Below are 16,847 nucleotides of genomic sequence, written 5' to 3'. Positions count from 1 at the left end.
TCATAGAAAAGAGCTGGCAGGCAGCCCAAGAAGTTGCTAAACACACTTCGTTTCTAGGGGGAGCCTTATTACCATCCGTGCTAATCCTAGTACATGTGTGAGACCCATTTTTTGCTTCTCCATGGGAAGAGGCTCCACAGATTTATAGTTTATTCCACTACCTTGCTGTCCTGACCATTAAGTCATTAGGCTTTCCTTAATGTTCAACCTGACTTTCCCTTCTGCATTCAAATTGACTTTTTATCCCATCCACACATTATTCTTGCCTTGATAGCGCATTGTTCTGTGCATTTGAAACCCATTATTGTATCCTTTCTGCTCTCCAGTCTCTAGGTTTAACAACCCTGTTCCTCAGTCTTTCCTCACAGGCCATGTTTTCTAAGCCTTTGATTTTTGGAGGTCTTCCAGCACGTCCACAACTTTCTCAAAGTGAGATTTTGTAATGCTGCAGCATCCAGAGAGATCAAATTGCTGCTGAGCATAATAGGAGAATTAAAAAATACAGTATTATGGGGCCCACTTCCATTACAATGGTAAAATAGAGCATGGCAAATCTGTTTCTTATCTTACGGAAATCACATCGTAGCCTAATCTCCAATTGCAATATTCATTAATACAGCCTGAATAATAAGCATGTATAGAACAATTGTAATGAAAGCTACTTTCGTAGTGCTTAGGAGATAGAGGTTTGTGCACATGAGAGGTTCTGACAAGATCAGGATAGCAGTGAATGAAGCTTTTCATATACATCTGTCTAACAGAAAGGGATTAGGCACAAATGAATCTGCAGCTGGTGTTAGCCTACGTGTATCATGCTGGTTTCTGGAGGAGTGATGATAAAGAGTAGGAATGCACTGCATTGTGGTAAAAACACTGCATGTTTTCTATAGGAAACTGGTTCTTGCAGGCACAAAGTAGACCTTGTGTAGAGCAAGTCTTGCTGCAAACACACAAAACCCTCTCAGGACATCAGTATCTTAGCGAGTCAGTCAGGAGCGGAAACCTTGCAACTTTCACACTCCTGTCCTCTGGATTTGGCTGCTGCTGCTTTCCTGCTGATAGGTCCAACTCATGCTTGTTCATCATGGGACCTCCAAAAGAGAAATTACAGTTATAAAGAGGCTTCAGCCCTTGGCCAGAAGCTGCTCTACCACAGCAGCTTCTCTGAGGTGTTCTGGGGACAGAAGCAGGATAGACAATGTTGGGGTAGTCCTGTTCTGCATCTGACAACCAGGATCCAGTCTCTGTTTAGGGCAGAACTCTGCTGGTTTGGTGTGCACTGAAAACAGGCAGCTCAAACCTTTGTCTTTCAGGGCTTGCCTGTTGGCACTGAGGCTGCCCAGGGGAAGAAATCCTGACTGCAGGGGTAGGGGGAACAGGGAACAGTCTGTCAAGGAAAGCTTTGATAGTATCTTCACGTACATGGAATCAGCACGTGCTTAAACTGTTTTGCTGACAATATCCTACCTTGATATTGATGTCTAAAGATACTGATCTTAATTTGCCTTCCTCACAAAACAAGGAGCTGCTATCAGACCATAGAGTGGCAACAGACCCATTGGTTAATTCATGTTTGTAAAGCAGTTAAATGGGGTGGTAAGGACCACTGTTGTAAAGTCCAGGGGGGAACAGGTAACTTTCCCTTCTGAAAGAGGGTTGCACACAGTAGTAAAGAACTAGACAAAAGAGTAAAAAGAAACAGCAGTGTTTACTGGGTGGAAGGGGCAGCTTGTGCCATGAATGGGAATGCTGTAGAAGAAAACATTTTGTGTTCTTAAAGGGCTTCTGTGATCCTTGGCTGTTGAACTACAGGAGTGGAAAGAGGAATTAATTTTACCCCTGGTTTAATGGAGGTCAAGGCAGCTACTGAAGCAGGGCAATGCTGCTTTGGTACCCTCTTGAAAGGTGTTAATATTTGAAGATGAGAGCTTGGTTTGTTGTTGTTGGTTTTGTTTAAAGCTTTACAGTGTGAGGCTTAAGGAGCTCAGCCTATTTACTTTTTAGAAGAATAGTGTGAGTGGACTTGATAACAGGGTAAAGTATCGCTGAGCAGGGGAGGTAGGGAATAGGTAGGCTGGGTGCTTATCACAGAGAAGTACGATAAGAACCTGCAATCTGAAAGCACACGAATCCAATTGTAAATCGGGCACCCTTTTTAAAAGGGATTAACCACCACAACACGTGTCCAAGGGTAGTGGTACGTTCTCCATCCCATGATGTCTTTAAATCAAGAACACGTGATTTTCTGGGACTCACGCTTCCATCAAGTATAAGAGTTCTGGGCTCATGCCAAGGATAATGATGAAATGACATTTATATACAGAATGATCGAATCGTTTCTCTTGGCCTTAAATGTTAATGAAATTATGAAGTGTGGGTATTAAATTAAAGACACTATCCTCCAATATATGCCCAATAAAGATTAAATAGGACTCCATTTGCCATTTTTATATCTGACATTTCCTAACTAAACGTTTAATTCCCACAATATTAATAATGCTCTTTAGCACTTGTAGCAGTCAACTATCTCTGCTTTAGTACTGTTTCATTAAGGTCAATACTTCCTTGCCAGGAAGTGTTTGTATGAAGGGCAGATTTCTTCATTTCATGCAAAACACAACAACTCAAGCTCTGACTTAGTCATTATGATTCTGCCCTCTTTGTGCATCATGCATCCTGCTTTGTCTCTGGTGATATTTAAGAAAACAATATGAAAATGTTTTTAATATCATATACAATATATTAATATAACATACAATAATATAAATTATTGTTTAATATAATAATAAAAAGTTTGTGTATTTCCATAGATACAGCAGAGTGTGTGCAGGAGGAGTTCTGATATGTTGGGTGTGTTTAAGCGTTTAGATTAATAGATAATAATTTTCAGGTACTTGGATTCATACACTCTAATTGTTGGATTAGACATTGTTGCAGGGGTGGTCAAAGGCTTTTCTGAACAGTTCATGCTGATTTTGTTTTATTAGTGGTTAGGAGCTCCAAATAAAGTCTTAAGCCACTTTGCTTAAGACCTGTGTAATTATATGGTGGAAAATATATCTCTTCCCAAAGAAAATGTTGTCTAAATAAGCAAGATGTTACTGGGTTTGTGTGTTATCCCCCCTTCACGTGTGGCAAACTGAGTACAAAGGAAAAAGGTGACTTCCCTGGCATCACGGAGGAAGCACATGGCAGCCCCAAGAACTGGATGCATTTCTGGAGCCCCCATGTACATCTTTAACCAGGAGATCATCACTCCCATGTTAATAAGGTGGAGACATGTTTTCCAGAGTGCAGTAAGTGAATTAGGTGCTTTACTGACCTTTTTGGGTATTGCTGAGAAACTCAAGGGATTGCAAATCTTATATGGACAGCTCTGAGGGAAAAATGAAATGCCTTCAGTTTACTCAATTGTATTATTTCTGTAAGCAGTTCACTACTTGACATAAAGGAGAGTCTCAGACTTTGTTTCTTAACATAATGCAATGGGTTTTCTGCAGGTACAGATTGAGATGTTTTAACTCTCTGGTTTTGCTAATGCTGATGTGCCCAAAAGCCCAACATACATGGCTTAGTCATGGAAAAAGTCTTCATTCTCCTTTGCAAAATACTTGTAGGGACTTTTGCCAGCTCTAATAGTTGTTCACATAATTAGTACAGCATACCTAACTTAGAGCCATGCAACATCTCCTTTTGAAATACAGTTATGCTCAACTGAAGTAGGCTTCCCATTTGTGGCTTATAGTAAATGCCCCGAGTGCATTTTGTGCTCAGATTAATAACCGCTTTATCATCACAAGCCTTCCTGCGGCTACCTCTTTGGGGTTTCTTCATTCTGTCTTTTTTTCTTTCCTGAAACAAAGTCAGCATGGTTCTTGCTAGCATTTGTAAGGTGGGAAGCCCATGAAATGATCTGTCCCCTTGATTCAGATCATTCAGTTCACATTTGGAAGCTGGCCTTATTTCTAGGAAGCAGGGCAGTGGTACGAGCTGCCTGATGTAAGTGCTCTGGTAGGGGATTTATCTTCCTTTTAGTTGAGTGTGAGATTCCAGGCGATTGAAGTGAGCTCGGTTTCACTTGCTGTCACTACTCAGGACTGCCATCAGAAGGAGACAGTTGGCAGTGCTCATGCTGCTTTCCATATCACTAACTGGGAGTGCAATAAGGAGAGTTTGACTCACTGTAAGGCTCCTGAAATGAACGTGTGCAGAGACTTCGGTTAGCGGCTTCTCTCCAGCAAAGAGGGGGTCAGCACCTGGGTACCTCTGTCTTTCTCTGCTGCCTTCACTGCTGGCTCTGCTGCAGTCGGGTCAAGTGGTGCTGCCCAACTTCTCAACAGGTAACGTGCTCCTTTCTTTCCGCATTAGCAAGCTTGTGTTTGAAATGCATATGCAAAGCTCATCTGCAGGATGCTGCAGATTATTAAGGCACAGGGGTTAATAAATTGTGTCTCGGGGTTGAGAAAGACTTGGTTTGAAAGTAGGTAGCGGCACAAACCTGAGTGTCCTGCATGTCCCTGAGCCAGGTGCCAAATGCCTGGTGCCTCACCAGGAAGCACAGAGGGCCGTTTCCTGGTTTTGTGCAAGTGGACAGTGTTTTACAGATGCCAGTAGTTAGGCTGCACAAGGCAGTAATTGCACAGAGGAGCAAGGCATGGTGCTATCTGAAGTAAAAGCTGACTGTGAATTTTGGTTTAGTAACCACAGATTTCTCCTTATCCTCTCATTTCTATGTGAATACTGGTGGTTTTTTCTCCCCTGATCTAACTGTGCAGTGCTTGGGGAACTTGCTTTTTGGTGAAAGTGTCTGGACAATGACTTTAAGAAAAGGAAGAAACCTTTAGCAAACCTTTGAGTCTTTGGGCAAGTTCCCCAAGGGAAAATGTTAACAGACTCTTAATGAGTCTGCAGTCCACACAGAGGCATTAAGTGTCACTTATCTGGCTTGATACTCTGGGGAGAAGTGCTGGAAGGGTGTCTAAGACCTCAGGCAGTGGCCTCAGGATTTGGGGTACTGAGTTTGGTACCTGAGTTTCCTTGGACAGAGATGGTGAGCTGGGTCCCATATGCCCTCCCTGCTCCGGTTTGGGAGTGGATGGGAAGTGCTGTGCAGTTTAGCACCTCTGGGAACCCCAGCTCGCACTCCAGTGCCACTCTGTGCTAGGCTTCCAGGGCAGGGAACTCAACCTTATACCTTTGGCCAGATGGGTCCCACGAGCCTTCAGCGTCCTGGGGCAAGAGGGTGAGGGTGTGCTGTGCTGCTCAGCAGGATGTGGCTGATCCTGGCCTGTATTTCATGAGTTGTGACAGCCTCTCCTTTGCGCTCCTGAACATGACAACATGGGGAGGCTGCTAGTGCAGCCTGCTTATAATGCCTTGCTCTGTTCTCTGCTGGGAGTCCTTAGTGTTACTCCACAAATAGGAATGACTTAATTCTCAGTCCCTGTACCCCAGGTTGAGTGCAAGTGTTAATACTTCCAGTGCTATTCCATAGTCTTATAGACAAAAAATGTGAAACGGAGAAAGACTGCATGAGTTGCCCAAGATAAGAGTCAGGAACAGATTCCAGACCCCTCTTAGAATCATAGAATAGTTAGGGTTGGAAAGGACCTTAAGATCATCAAGTTCCAACCCCCCTGCCATGGGCAGGGACACCTCACACTAAACCATCTCACCCAAGGTTTAGTCCAACCTGGTCTTGAACACTGCCAGGGATGGAGCATTCACAGCCTCCCTGGGCAACCCATTCCAGTGCCTCACCACTGGAAATTCTTTCCTGTTAGGGTGTTAAGGTCCTTTCCAACCCTAACTATTCTATGATTCTAAGAGTGCTCTTGCAGCAGCATATTGATGTTGTGCTGAAGCTGGGTGCTCAGGATCTGGGAAATATGAAACTATTCATGTCTACATCAATACTTGAAATTCAGGAATCAACAGTCTTTTTCCCATGTAGCTGTGCATGTCTTTAATGTATAAAAGCTTCTAGCGCTGTCAGAAGGTAGGTCTTTAGTCCATAAGCTCCTGTTCAAGGTGGTAGCACCTTCCTACCTTGCTGTCTCACTCAGGTTCTTCCCCGCAGCCCCATCACCAGCAGAGCTCAGCAGTCAGGGACCTACTGTGGAAGGGGAGCTGAAACACATGAAGGCGCTTTCATTAGGGTTCCACTCTACAGCAGAGGTGGAAATGTAACTCTGTTGGCAGAGCTACTGAAGTTCCTGTTCAGGCCTCGAGCTGGTCCCTAGCACTGATGCAGAGCATGGAAGCACATATGGTTCCTATATTTTGTTTTATCCTCTGTAAGCTTAAATAGTTTCTGTGTTCTGAGCTGGGTATTTTATCAGTCAGGATATGCTGGAGGTGGTGGAGTTGCTTGCTGGTTGCATCTGTTTGGAAACTCTTGCTATTGATGTTACACAGGAACTGAATTTTTCCCGCTGACCTGTTGCTTGGCTCATGCTTCCCAGGTAAGTGACAGGTTAAGCTGCCCTAAAATAGCTTTGAGAGTAAGGGTCCTTATGTTCAGCTGTGTTGAGCTCAGATTGGAAAGGGTGTCAATGCTAATCAAAATGATCAGGAGATACGACTGCATCCCAAGAAACTGGAAACTTGTTCAGCCAGGTGAGATGGGGGATTCTTGTCCTTGCATCACCAATGACAGTAAATTGCTCATTGGAAAAAAAAACCCACAGGCAAGGAACTAGGAGACTTTTAAGCATGAGACCAGAGATGGCTTAGACTTAGCTACTCACAGTAGTTAGGGAAATCACCCAGAGAAGTTATTTCTGGTTTTCTGATGTGATTTATGAGGTTGTGGCAGTTACCTGCTGCTGCCACAAGCTTCATTTAGCAGCCTTTAAGTTCCTTAGTTCACAGAAAAATCTGGCACAAGAGGTGGCAGTGTCCCTACCACTGTGCTTTCCCAAGGGAGGTATTCCAGCACCGGCTGTCCTGCTTTTCTGGTGGAGCAGTCCCTGGGGAACCACAACAAGCTGTGTTATTTCTTGATCTGCTGCGAGACGTGAGCAGCCCTGAGCGTTGGGTTTCTCGGAAGGTGAAAGTGATTTCTCATCATGTGGGTGCAGATCGTTGTTGCTGCAGTTATTGGAATGAAAGGGTTCTCTCTGCCTGGCTTTCTTAGGCCTCTTCTTTAGATGTCTTGACTGACAAAGTCTTTTATCCTCCTCCGCTTGATGCGGGGCTTAGGCCAATTTTCCCACTCCCCCCTTTCACAGGGAGACTGAGGAGTGACCACATTCACATGGGTGAAGTTACCCTGGGTTTGCTTTGTCACATGTGGCAGCAGAACAATGGCACTGTGCTCATAAGTGGGAGTTGTGCTTTGTGGGTATTTTTCCCTATTATTATAGAGACAGCGGCAGAGTTAAGGCTGTAATGAAGGGTCTCTCACAATCACACTCCTATTATGCTTTGAAAAGGCTTTGTGTCTGGTACGTGGGCACTGCAGCTAGACAATCATTTGCTGGCAGCATTTGCTGTGAATCAGGCCCACAGTTTGGGGGTTTTAGTCTGATGTCCCAAGCATTCCTGTCTCATGTTGTATTTCTCCCAAGGACATAGCATCAAATTTAACCGCCCTGAGGAAACAGGATGGGGTTCTGCTGTTTACCTGGCCAAGTCAGTAAGCTGACCCTGAGGCTTCCTCTGTAGTCTGTGGAAAGGGAAAAGTCCCCCATGAAGACTATTCAACACCCTGTGTCAAACTACAACTACACTGTCCCAGGAGGAGCTTTTCTTTCCTGGGAATTAGGTGTGGTGGAAGAACTGGCTTTGTACAACTTAGCACCTAAGTCAGGTGTAATGTGCTTGTGAGAATCCCCTGTCCTCTGCCAGGAGCCTGGGAAAGCTTCTGGGACAGGAGGTGCTTCGGTTTAGGTGATGTTTCTCCCAAAACCATGGTATTCACATGTCTGCATCATTTGCAAAGCTTTGCATATGGCTCTCATAAAGGTGATCTAAGGTTCACAAGCATTGGACAGGTTTTTAGGTCTTGTGCCCTTGTGGATAGTGTATAGGAATGGAATTAAGCCCTGCTGGCTCCACTCCCAGCAGGGAGTGCAGTGACTCCGGGACTTAATATTGATTGGGTTTTATATATATATAAAAACTATTGTTGAGTAATTTGAAGTAGAACTGCAGTGAGTGCTTTTGCTTTGTAGGTATCTTACATTGAGTCACATAAAAGCTTACAAAAGCCCCAAGGAGTGATGCTTGTATAGCTTTGCTTGTGGCTTTTTTTCCTCTCTGCACCAGGCTTCAAGAAGCATGTGCTTGGTGATGGGAAGGTGGAAGAGAGCTGTCCAAAGACACTGCTGTCTCCTGGCAGCCTGTGCATTTCTGTGCAGTCCTGGCTGGAGAGAGCTAGCCAGATAGAAAGACAGTGTAGAGTGTATCAGTGTAGCAAGATTTAGGAAACAGTCATTGTGCAAGAACTGACTTTCTTTGCATCTGGGGGGAAATGAATTCTCTGTGCTGTGATGCACAATTGGGATTTAATGCGGGTTTCAGTTCCAGTGAGCCCACGAGAGAGGTGGCTTCACTAAGAGCAGTGCCTTCAGTGGATGTGTTTTCTTAGGATATGGAGTGAAGGCTGGAAGTTTTCTTGCTGCACCTGCCAGTGATATTCTCAGGTTCTGTGTGTCCAGCCTGAGGTGGCCAAGCAAATAGTGCAATCTGAGACTGAAAAAGGAAATACAAACACTTCACTGAGCCCTCCTGTCTGCACAGCCTCCCCCAGATACAACCACATCAGTTGTTATCTTTGACATTACTTGCCATAGCCCATCATTCATCCCATTCCCTATGCTTCAGCCATCACCATGGAAAAACAGGGGGAAACATGGGTATGATACTTTTCAAGGACATGTTTGTATTTTCTCCATAACTCTTTTCCCTGTATTAGCATTAGGATCTGAATTCCAAGAAGTGCTGAGCCTGTGCTTTCACATTACTGTGATCCATAGGGAGAAGCTGTGCCAAAGCAGCCTTAATCTCTTCTCAGGGACCTGGCTTGGACAGCACTCTGACACATGTCCATTCCTATGGCAATGTCTGTTCCCTCTCCACTGGGAGCTGAGGGGAGGCTCAGGCTCAGGAGGCTTCAAGCCACCTTTGCGGCACTCTGGGCTGATCCAGCCACAGATGTGTGCAGCAGGAGCCAGAGCTGGAGTAGTCCTGCCTTTAGGAAGAGGTGCTAAAGCTTCTCTGCTCCTCAGGCAGTCCAGGGTCCGTGTGTATCACTGACTGCCTCCTGCCTCAGCCAGCCCCAGATGCCAGCACCAGCCTGTTTGAGCCCCCAGTTCTGAGCAGTAAATGCAGACACAGAAAACAGTAACTGGACCAGGGGGCAGGATATCTGTTGGGGTTGGAACTAGATGATCTTTAAGGTCCCTTCCAACCCAAACCATTCTAAGATCCTATTATCTCAGTTAAAGCCCTCTCACCTTTGGAACTTGAACATCTGATCAAACTACAAAGCTCTGGGAACAGTTTCTAAAAGCAGAGCTCTTCTCTCAAAGAGACTGCAGACGTGTTTCACGTTTGTCTCTCAGGGCCTTGGCGGCAACTGTGCGTGGCTTGCAAGTACAAAGGGTTTCTTCCTAACTGTCTGCCCTCCAGCTGCAGCCTGAATTCACAGACCTGAGCTCTGCTCTTTGCATCAACCTCTGAGCAGAGGCTTTGATAGAAGAGCTGAGTGTGCAGCAGCACCTGTGAGCTGCGTCCCAGCAGTGCGCACAAAGGTATATCCAGGGAGGTCACTAGGTAGGGTTCTCGTGCATGAGCTGGAGCTGAGCCCAGCTTCTGCCCTCCAGCATTCTCTTAGAGAGGCACTCACACTCTTCTACATGGTGCAGCTGTGCTCTTGCTTGCAATAGTGCCTTCATTGCCTCAGGTGGAGCCTGCCAGAGGGACGCAGCAGCACTGGAGGCTGATGGGACAAAGAGCTGTTTAAGCACGCTGTTGTCACCGTCCATCTAACGAGTGAGAAAGCAGAAACAAAACAGAGCAAAGAGCTGCAGAAGCCATTTCTGAGGTGGAGGTGGAAGAGCTTCTAAAGGCAAGGCTGACTACACCTGTAGTGTCTAGGTGAGAAGAAGGCAATGTACAAAAGGTAGAAATGCAGTGTTTCTCCATATACTCCTGCTTCCCTAAGCAAACAATGATGTTGCTTTCCAAGCCACACTATTCTCATCTATTTATTCTGTGGTAAGAGTTACTGACAGAAGAGGATTCAGGCTGCACTGCTGGCCTTTGCCCAGCCAGGCTCCTCAGCCTTCTCATCTTCTTGAGCCCTCCCTGCTGTGCAGGAAGGAAAGGGAGGCCAAGAGCTGGGGAGACTGCAGGTGCTATTTTCAAGTGGATCAGCAGACTGGGAGCTGACCTCGGCTCCTTGGCTAAGGTTTACCTCACATGCAGCAAGAGCAATGACCCCACCTCTCTTATTGTGCCTGGGATTCAGCTGCCAGCTGAGCCATGGTCAAGGTCTCTTCCTTCCTCTTCCTGCTTTGGAATGGGGGGGGGATGTAAAGGCTCAGAGTCAGGCTGCCACCTTCCCTGGCAGACACACCAAAGGAGAAACCTAAAGCAGAAGCATGGAAAGTCATTGGTTTCCTATGTACCCTCAACAGCTTCTGATCTTGGTTATTTCTTAGAGCAGTCAAGTCAGATGAGAGCTCATTCCAGCCACAGCAGGCACCGAGTTGAGCTTGGGGATGGGAAAGACTGGCAAGTCTGCTGATACAAACTTCCAGTAGGCAAACCAGTGCTCAGGATCCAGCAATACCCAGGTTTGGGTGACTCGTTCTGTAGGAAACAGTGAGCCTCATGTAGGACCAGAGGTTGAGGGCTCTGAAATGGGGTCAGGCCATCTCCCCAGATGGCAGCTATTCAGTCATTGATGAGGAACAAACTCTTGAGGAGTTTGTGTTTGAGACAAATTCACCTCTTAAAGATTTTGTACCCCAATACTTGCTCTTTCAAACATCCTGATATAAGGCTCTCTTTGCAGTGCATTTGGGTCTCAGAATTAGGTTTGGTATCTGATGGTACAGGAGCTCCAAATGAAGCTTCACACTTGAATGGGGCATTTTATAACTCAGCACCAGCACTTCATTTCCCACCTCCTTCCTCCTCAGGCAAAGGAAGCCTACAAAGAGAGGAGTTCAGAGAGCTGAAGACATGGGGAGTTCAGATGAAACTGGCCAACAGGGGGGCAAAGGTAGATGCAGGCACTGACATGCTCAGCTCCTTTGGCAGACAGCCTCAGAAAGCTGAGGAACAGGCTATGAGAGACAATGTCAAGGTTTATAAAGCATAGTTATGCTTCTAAATACGTGCTCTGTCCCAGACTCTTCCAGCTGATAAAAACAATAGCAAGCTGTCATGACTGATTCTCTTTCACCTTTTCAGCCTTACAGGTAGAGGAGAATCCATAGCAACACAGGGGAAGAAAGAGGAGACAAGTTTTCATTCTTGTCCATGGAAAAATAGCCTGTTAGATTATCATCTGGAAACTGTGGAAAGTGCCAACATGAGCAACGAGAGGCCCACGAACCCTGGCTCATCTACCCTGACTGAGGGCCTGAAGAGAAAGAGGGGAAGACCAAAGAAGCAGCCACAGGTGAGGGCACATCATCCTAAGAGGCTGCCTAAGGATGCTGTATCATCAGCCTGGTAGGATTTGTAGGAGAAGCAGCTTGCTAGCAAAGAGAAGGGAAGCTGAGGTGTTTTGTGGTACATGTTATTGCTGTTCAGGAAAGAAGCAGTGCGCCCTGGGGCATCTCAGCCCCTGGCTTCAGAGCTGCTTCTAATGTGTCAAGGCCAGGAAATGGGATGAGAGGAGCTAGCCAGATCTTTCTTGCAGTCTGGAGGCTTTCATGTGTCACCACCCTCTGTTCCTGCACCAGGCGTTAGGTACAGCAGAGAAGGCCAGCACCCTTTCTCTCCTATTCCAGGCACAATGGTCAGAGTCTGGGAACTTGTTTCCCCAGCCCACAAGACAAAGGGGTAGGGTTATTGCTGGCCATCTTCTAGTGCTGGAAAAGCAGAGGCAACCAGGTATTTAGTGGTCTGGGTGGGTGCTATTACTGGTTTAAGACAGTCTAACACGCATTAAAATGAGAAGCTCTGAGTCATTCCAGGGATCATCCTGCTGAAATGATTTTTTTCCTTCTATTCCAGGAGGGGGCTGTAGGACCATTGCCAGTGAAGAAACCACGAGGAAGGCCAAAAGGAAGCAAGAAAGTGACTACTGTATCTGGACAAATGGTAAGAGTAAATGGCTCATTTTCTTTAATGGGGGACAGCAAAGCTGGCTGTCCCTTCTTTGGAGCATTGTTAGAGGTACAAGCAGGGAGGTTCCTCTTAGCTTAAATAGAGGCAGTGAAGTTGCACCTAATTCAGCTCAGCTTTAATTGCCACTGTGGACAAACCAGTTATTGTGGGGTTTGTGAGTCCTAACTCACCTCCCAGCCTTCCTGTGTTGCCACTGCCTGTTCAGCAGCTTCCTTCTAGCATTTCTCCTCCACTGCTGCCAAATAATCACAACCAGCGTAGCCTGGCAGGCGCTTCCTCCTCAACTGCCCTCTGTCCCCAGCTTTTGTGTTTTCTGCTGCTGTCTGGCAAGGACTTGACACAAATGTCCCCTTGGCCAGGTTCAGTGTGTTTATTAGTCACCGTTCCCAGTAAATATGAGGGCTGAAAATAGGTTTTTTTCTCCCTTTGCTTTTAATAAAGGTAGAACCTTCTGCTGGGAAAAGGCCAAGAGGGAGGCCCCGCAAGTGGGTGAGTACAGGGTTTAGTCCTTTTCTTCTTCTCCAGTCACAGGTCCTATAGGGACTTTCAGTTGTGTTTGCTCTTCTCAGGCTGGCCTGGAAACCTAGCACATCAGGGGAGCTCTGAGGCCCTTTCTAGTGTCCCTCAGATTCAGTTCCTGAAGAACTGCGAGAGCCCAAGAGAGCTGCTGTACTTAGCTAAAGGTGTATTAGTCTTCCACAGCTCTTTCCCAGGCTTGGAATGTCAGACTGGAGATTCCATCCTTTCTTGGACAGAGGGGTTGTCTTCCCAGGGCTCTTGAAAGACTGAAGTGATAGCTTAGCGTGTCAGCTTGTCTCAAAAGGAGAAACTTAAAATCAAGGAAAGAAATTTGTTGAGATGAAACTTTGAGTCCTGCCAGCAGGAGGCTCTTTCATGCAGCAGACAAAGGCTTAGTAAGAATCAATAAATGAAGATGGAACACTTCAGGCGTGAAAAAGATTAAAGCTTTTAATCAATAAGGATATTCAGTCCTGTGAACAATTCATGTCCTGTTCTCTGTTATTAGGAGTGATTAAAAAACCCCCCAACAGCCACAAACCATTATTTGGTGTGTATCTGTGACCACAAAACGTTCCAGACCAAACCCAAGCTGTGCACTTGCTGCAGGCATCTACAGGTTTGTTCTACAGCTGCAGTGCCACAGGAGTGCTTGTGATGAAAGGAGACACCGGTCCAGCAGGGATAGAGCAGTCTGAGAGGGCTATGCAGGAGACTTAGAAGGAAAGCTTCACCAGGGAGGATGTTCTAGGATGTGGGAGAGATTCGAAGGCTTCTCTGAAGCGGCAGTGACCTTGGCATACAACTACTTATTGGGTAGTGGTGGAGGGAATCTGCCTGCAAACTCAGGGCAGAACTGAACCTCCCAGAGGAGATCTCCTCCATAAACCTGTCCAATTGCTGTTTCATTTGAAATCCAGATAAGAAGGTCACAATCTAGCTCAGCAGCTAGCTTTTACCAAAGGCCATTGCTTTTCCTAAGCCTATTTAAATACACTGCGTAAGGAAATCAGGTATGCTACTAGTACTTAAAGCAACCAGCTTTGCAAATTGAGATCATCAAGCTCTGTGGAAAAGCACTGGAAGCAGAAATAGCTGTGTCTTGGAGACCAAAACATCTTACCAGTGAGTTCTGCTGGTGTTGTTCATGGGCTGACAAATCTCAAAGTGAAGCAGGAGGGCCTACAAGGGCAGGAATAAAGGACGGTGTTCAGGAAAGCCAAAAGAAGTACATCCTATATAAAGCTGAGGATCCTATGCAGAACAAAGCTGAGAGAGGGTTTCAGAGCAAAGGACAGTTTACAGAACACCTGCTGGTAGGGCTGTTTTGTGGTTAAACTGACAGTAACAGTGACAGAAGAGATGGCTTCAGCCCTGCCTTGTAGCTGTTTGGTGTGCTTGACACAGCTGCAGAGAGAGACCCCCCTTCCCTACTGGGGACAGGCTCCTGCAGTGGGAAAGGAAATAGGGGCAGCCAGGCAGTGCTGAGAACATGCTCTCTGACATCTTCTGGGGGTGCTGTCAGAAGCTAACACCTGAAATCAAGCCAGCTGGGATAGTTTTCTGTCCTATATTCTCTTTCTGGTGGTGGTGGTGGTAAAGTGCAATTTGAAAAATGTTTTCCATGGAAGTTATTTTTCTGTTACAATAATCTGATTAAAACCCTTCCTTATAAATTCAGCTGGTGCTTCCTTGAGACATTTATGGCACACAGAAAGCAGCAAGGCAATGGTTTGGAGCATCCTGATAGCTCCCAGGATCTACTAACTGTGATACCAAATGTCTGGTGCCCCTCAGCTGTGTGTGTACCTCTACTGCTGCTTTTTACTTGTTGAGAATCATTTAGGTTGGAAGGGCCCACTGGAGATCCTGGAGTTCAAACCACGGCTCAATGCAGGCCTAACTGGATAAGGGTGCTCAGGGATTTGCCCAGTCTATAAACACCTATGGAATGCTAGGAATACTTTATAGCCATCTTATCTATAGCAAGCTACAAGTGAGGCTGGAAAAGACTCTTTGGCCATCCTCTTTTGTAAGAGGTCATAGTAGCTGCAGTTCTAGGGTTAGGCTTGGGGTTTGTGGTTAAAGTAATTCAGTTGTGTGCCAGAGCTGGAAGTTGGGGTGTTTGTTACTATAAAACAGTGAGCTGCAGGGTCATTTGTAAGAAAATCTTAAAGAAATCTTTGCTTCACGCCAATTTATTGAGTTGAAGCCTCTTTGTACCCCGGCTGCTTTTTCTTTACGGCTCATTCTCACTTGGGTTAGTGAGGCATGCACATGTATCAGTTCAAAATGAATTTAACGGCTGAGGAGTGGTCTGGGGTAAAACCAGAGCAGCAGAAACAGAACAGGCATTTGGTTGTGATTGTTGATGGGCAGCGTTTAGTTGTTCAGGACAGGAAAGTACCCTGAACTGTAGGAAGTGTTCTCAAGGGTGAAAATCTTTCTCCACGGCTGCGTAATGAGGAGGTGTTTCCACAAGCATGGGGCTGTTTGAGACTGCTATGATGGATTCTGACAGCATCCAGAGATGCTCACGACTGTGTGTGGACACACTGGCGCTTGCTCTTGCCTGTGGTTGGGTATAGGAAGCGGTGGCAAATGGACATGCTCTCAGGGCTGTGCCGGCCTATTTAAGTAACATTGATCAAAGGCTTTTTTGCTTTCCATCTACTTTGTGTCTTTGCAATTTTGTCTTTTGATATCTAATTTTATCTGGGGGTGGGGGCGGTGGGGTGTGTTTGTTTTCTGTGTTTTCCTTCGTAGCCTCAACCAGTGGCCAAAGGAGGAGCGTCTCGGGAAGGAAATCCTCAGGGAAGCAGTGACTTGAATTCGACCTCGGCGCCAGCCACACAAGGTCTGTAGTTAGATTGTTACACAAGGCTAAACTGTGCAGCCATGCTCCTGGCAAACCACGCTCTAGCAAACCTTTAGCACTGGCTGCAGTCATTCTGGTAACTTTTACAAACACAAGAGAATTTGGAAGGCTTCCAGGCACATTCTAACAGGAGGGGTAGCACATTCCTTCCATCTAATTCAGTTGTGGCTACTTCAACGGAAGTGGAGGCAGAAAAGAGGGATGGGAAGAATATCTACATCTTTCCAGGAAGTCTTGCATCTGAGGTTCTGGTCACTCTTATAGGTAAGGCTCAGCAAAATTGTCTGGCTGTGTTATGTAGAAAATGAAAATAGTCTCTCATGAATGTCTGAACCTTACCTGAGTTAAACAAATTACAATCCCTTGACATGTGGAACATCCTAGTATTCTGGATTAACTCCAGCATGCCTCCCTGATAGTCTTGTTCTCTCCTTCCTGGCTTGTACTCAGGGCAGTGCTCTCTGCGCTAGCATCCACCCACTAACATCAGCAGCACTGGCAAGTTTCTATACAGGGCTGCAAAGTTACCTAAGCTGCTTTGAGATGAGTTGGTCAGATAACTTATCATAGAATGGTTTGGGTTGGAAGGGACCTTCCTGCCATGGGCAGGGACACGTCCAACCTGGCCTTCAACACTGCAGGGCTGGAGTTGTGGAAACTTAGAGCTGTACCACCCAGAGCCCCAGCCTCACTAGACCCCTAGGAAAGTGCAAATCCAAGTCCAGCCCATCCATTCAGGGCTTTTTCTGTGGCAGATGCCAGGAAACTTGCGTGCAGCTGAGTCCTGCCTTCAGTGGGCATCAGAGGAAGCTATTCATTATATCCTTTCCCTTGAGGCGGAAGGGGCCAGCAACCCAGGAGAGGCAGATGTTGCCTTGTTCTGCCATGCAGAACAGCTGCTCCCTCATCCCGTGGCCGTTAGCACTGTTGAGCGTGGCGTGTGAAGCGAGCTAACTGACACGGAGCACCCAAACCCAACCTCAGGTTCTTAGAAAGTCCCTGGAAAAGCCCCATGATGCAATGCCAGAGCAGTTAACCTCAGCTGCTCAACTCAGCTTCCTCTCAGGCTCCTGCTCCCGTATCACTTCCTGCCACTGAGTTGTGAGATGACATCGGCACAGCCGCAGGCTCACGGGTG

General features: G+C 46.3%; 1 protein-coding gene across 8 annotated transcripts in view; it reads left to right on the top strand.

Annotated features, from left to right (window-relative positions):
* The window catches only part of LOC134159372 (high mobility group protein HMGI-C-like), a 131,180-nt gene that overhangs the window by 111,985 nt on the left and 2,348 nt on the right, over window positions 1-16,847 (top strand). For 4 of the 8 annotated variants that reach the window (XM_062610219.1, XM_062610221.1, XM_062610222.1 and 1 more), the window contains 4 exons: window positions 11,428-11,638; window positions 12,199-12,285; window positions 12,754-12,801; window positions 15,598-15,688. In XM_062610219.1, coding sequence (XP_062466203.1) covers window positions 11,549-11,638; window positions 12,199-12,285; window positions 12,754-12,801; window positions 15,598-15,688 — 316 coding nt within the window. In that variant the 5' untranslated portion in view covers window positions 11,428-11,548. Of the gene's footprint in view, window positions 1-4,104; window positions 4,341-5,984; window positions 6,465-11,427; window positions 11,639-12,198; window positions 12,286-12,753; window positions 12,802-15,597; window positions 15,689-16,847 lie in introns of those variants that run through there. The other 4 variants (XM_062610217.1, XM_062610214.1, XM_062610215.1 and 1 more) reach the window with 4 other exon arrangements.

Source organism: Pezoporus occidentalis, unplaced genomic scaffold (genome assembly GCF_034315485.1).
Source record: "Pezoporus occidentalis ecotype Australia unplaced genomic scaffold, CSIRO_AGI_Poc_V1 ctg145, whole genome shotgun sequence".
Classification (NCBI taxonomy): domain Eukaryota; kingdom Metazoa; phylum Chordata; class Aves; order Psittaciformes; family Psittacidae; genus Pezoporus; species Pezoporus occidentalis.
Note: the sequence above shows the minus strand (reverse complement) of the source record. Positions and strands in the feature narration are given on the sequence as shown.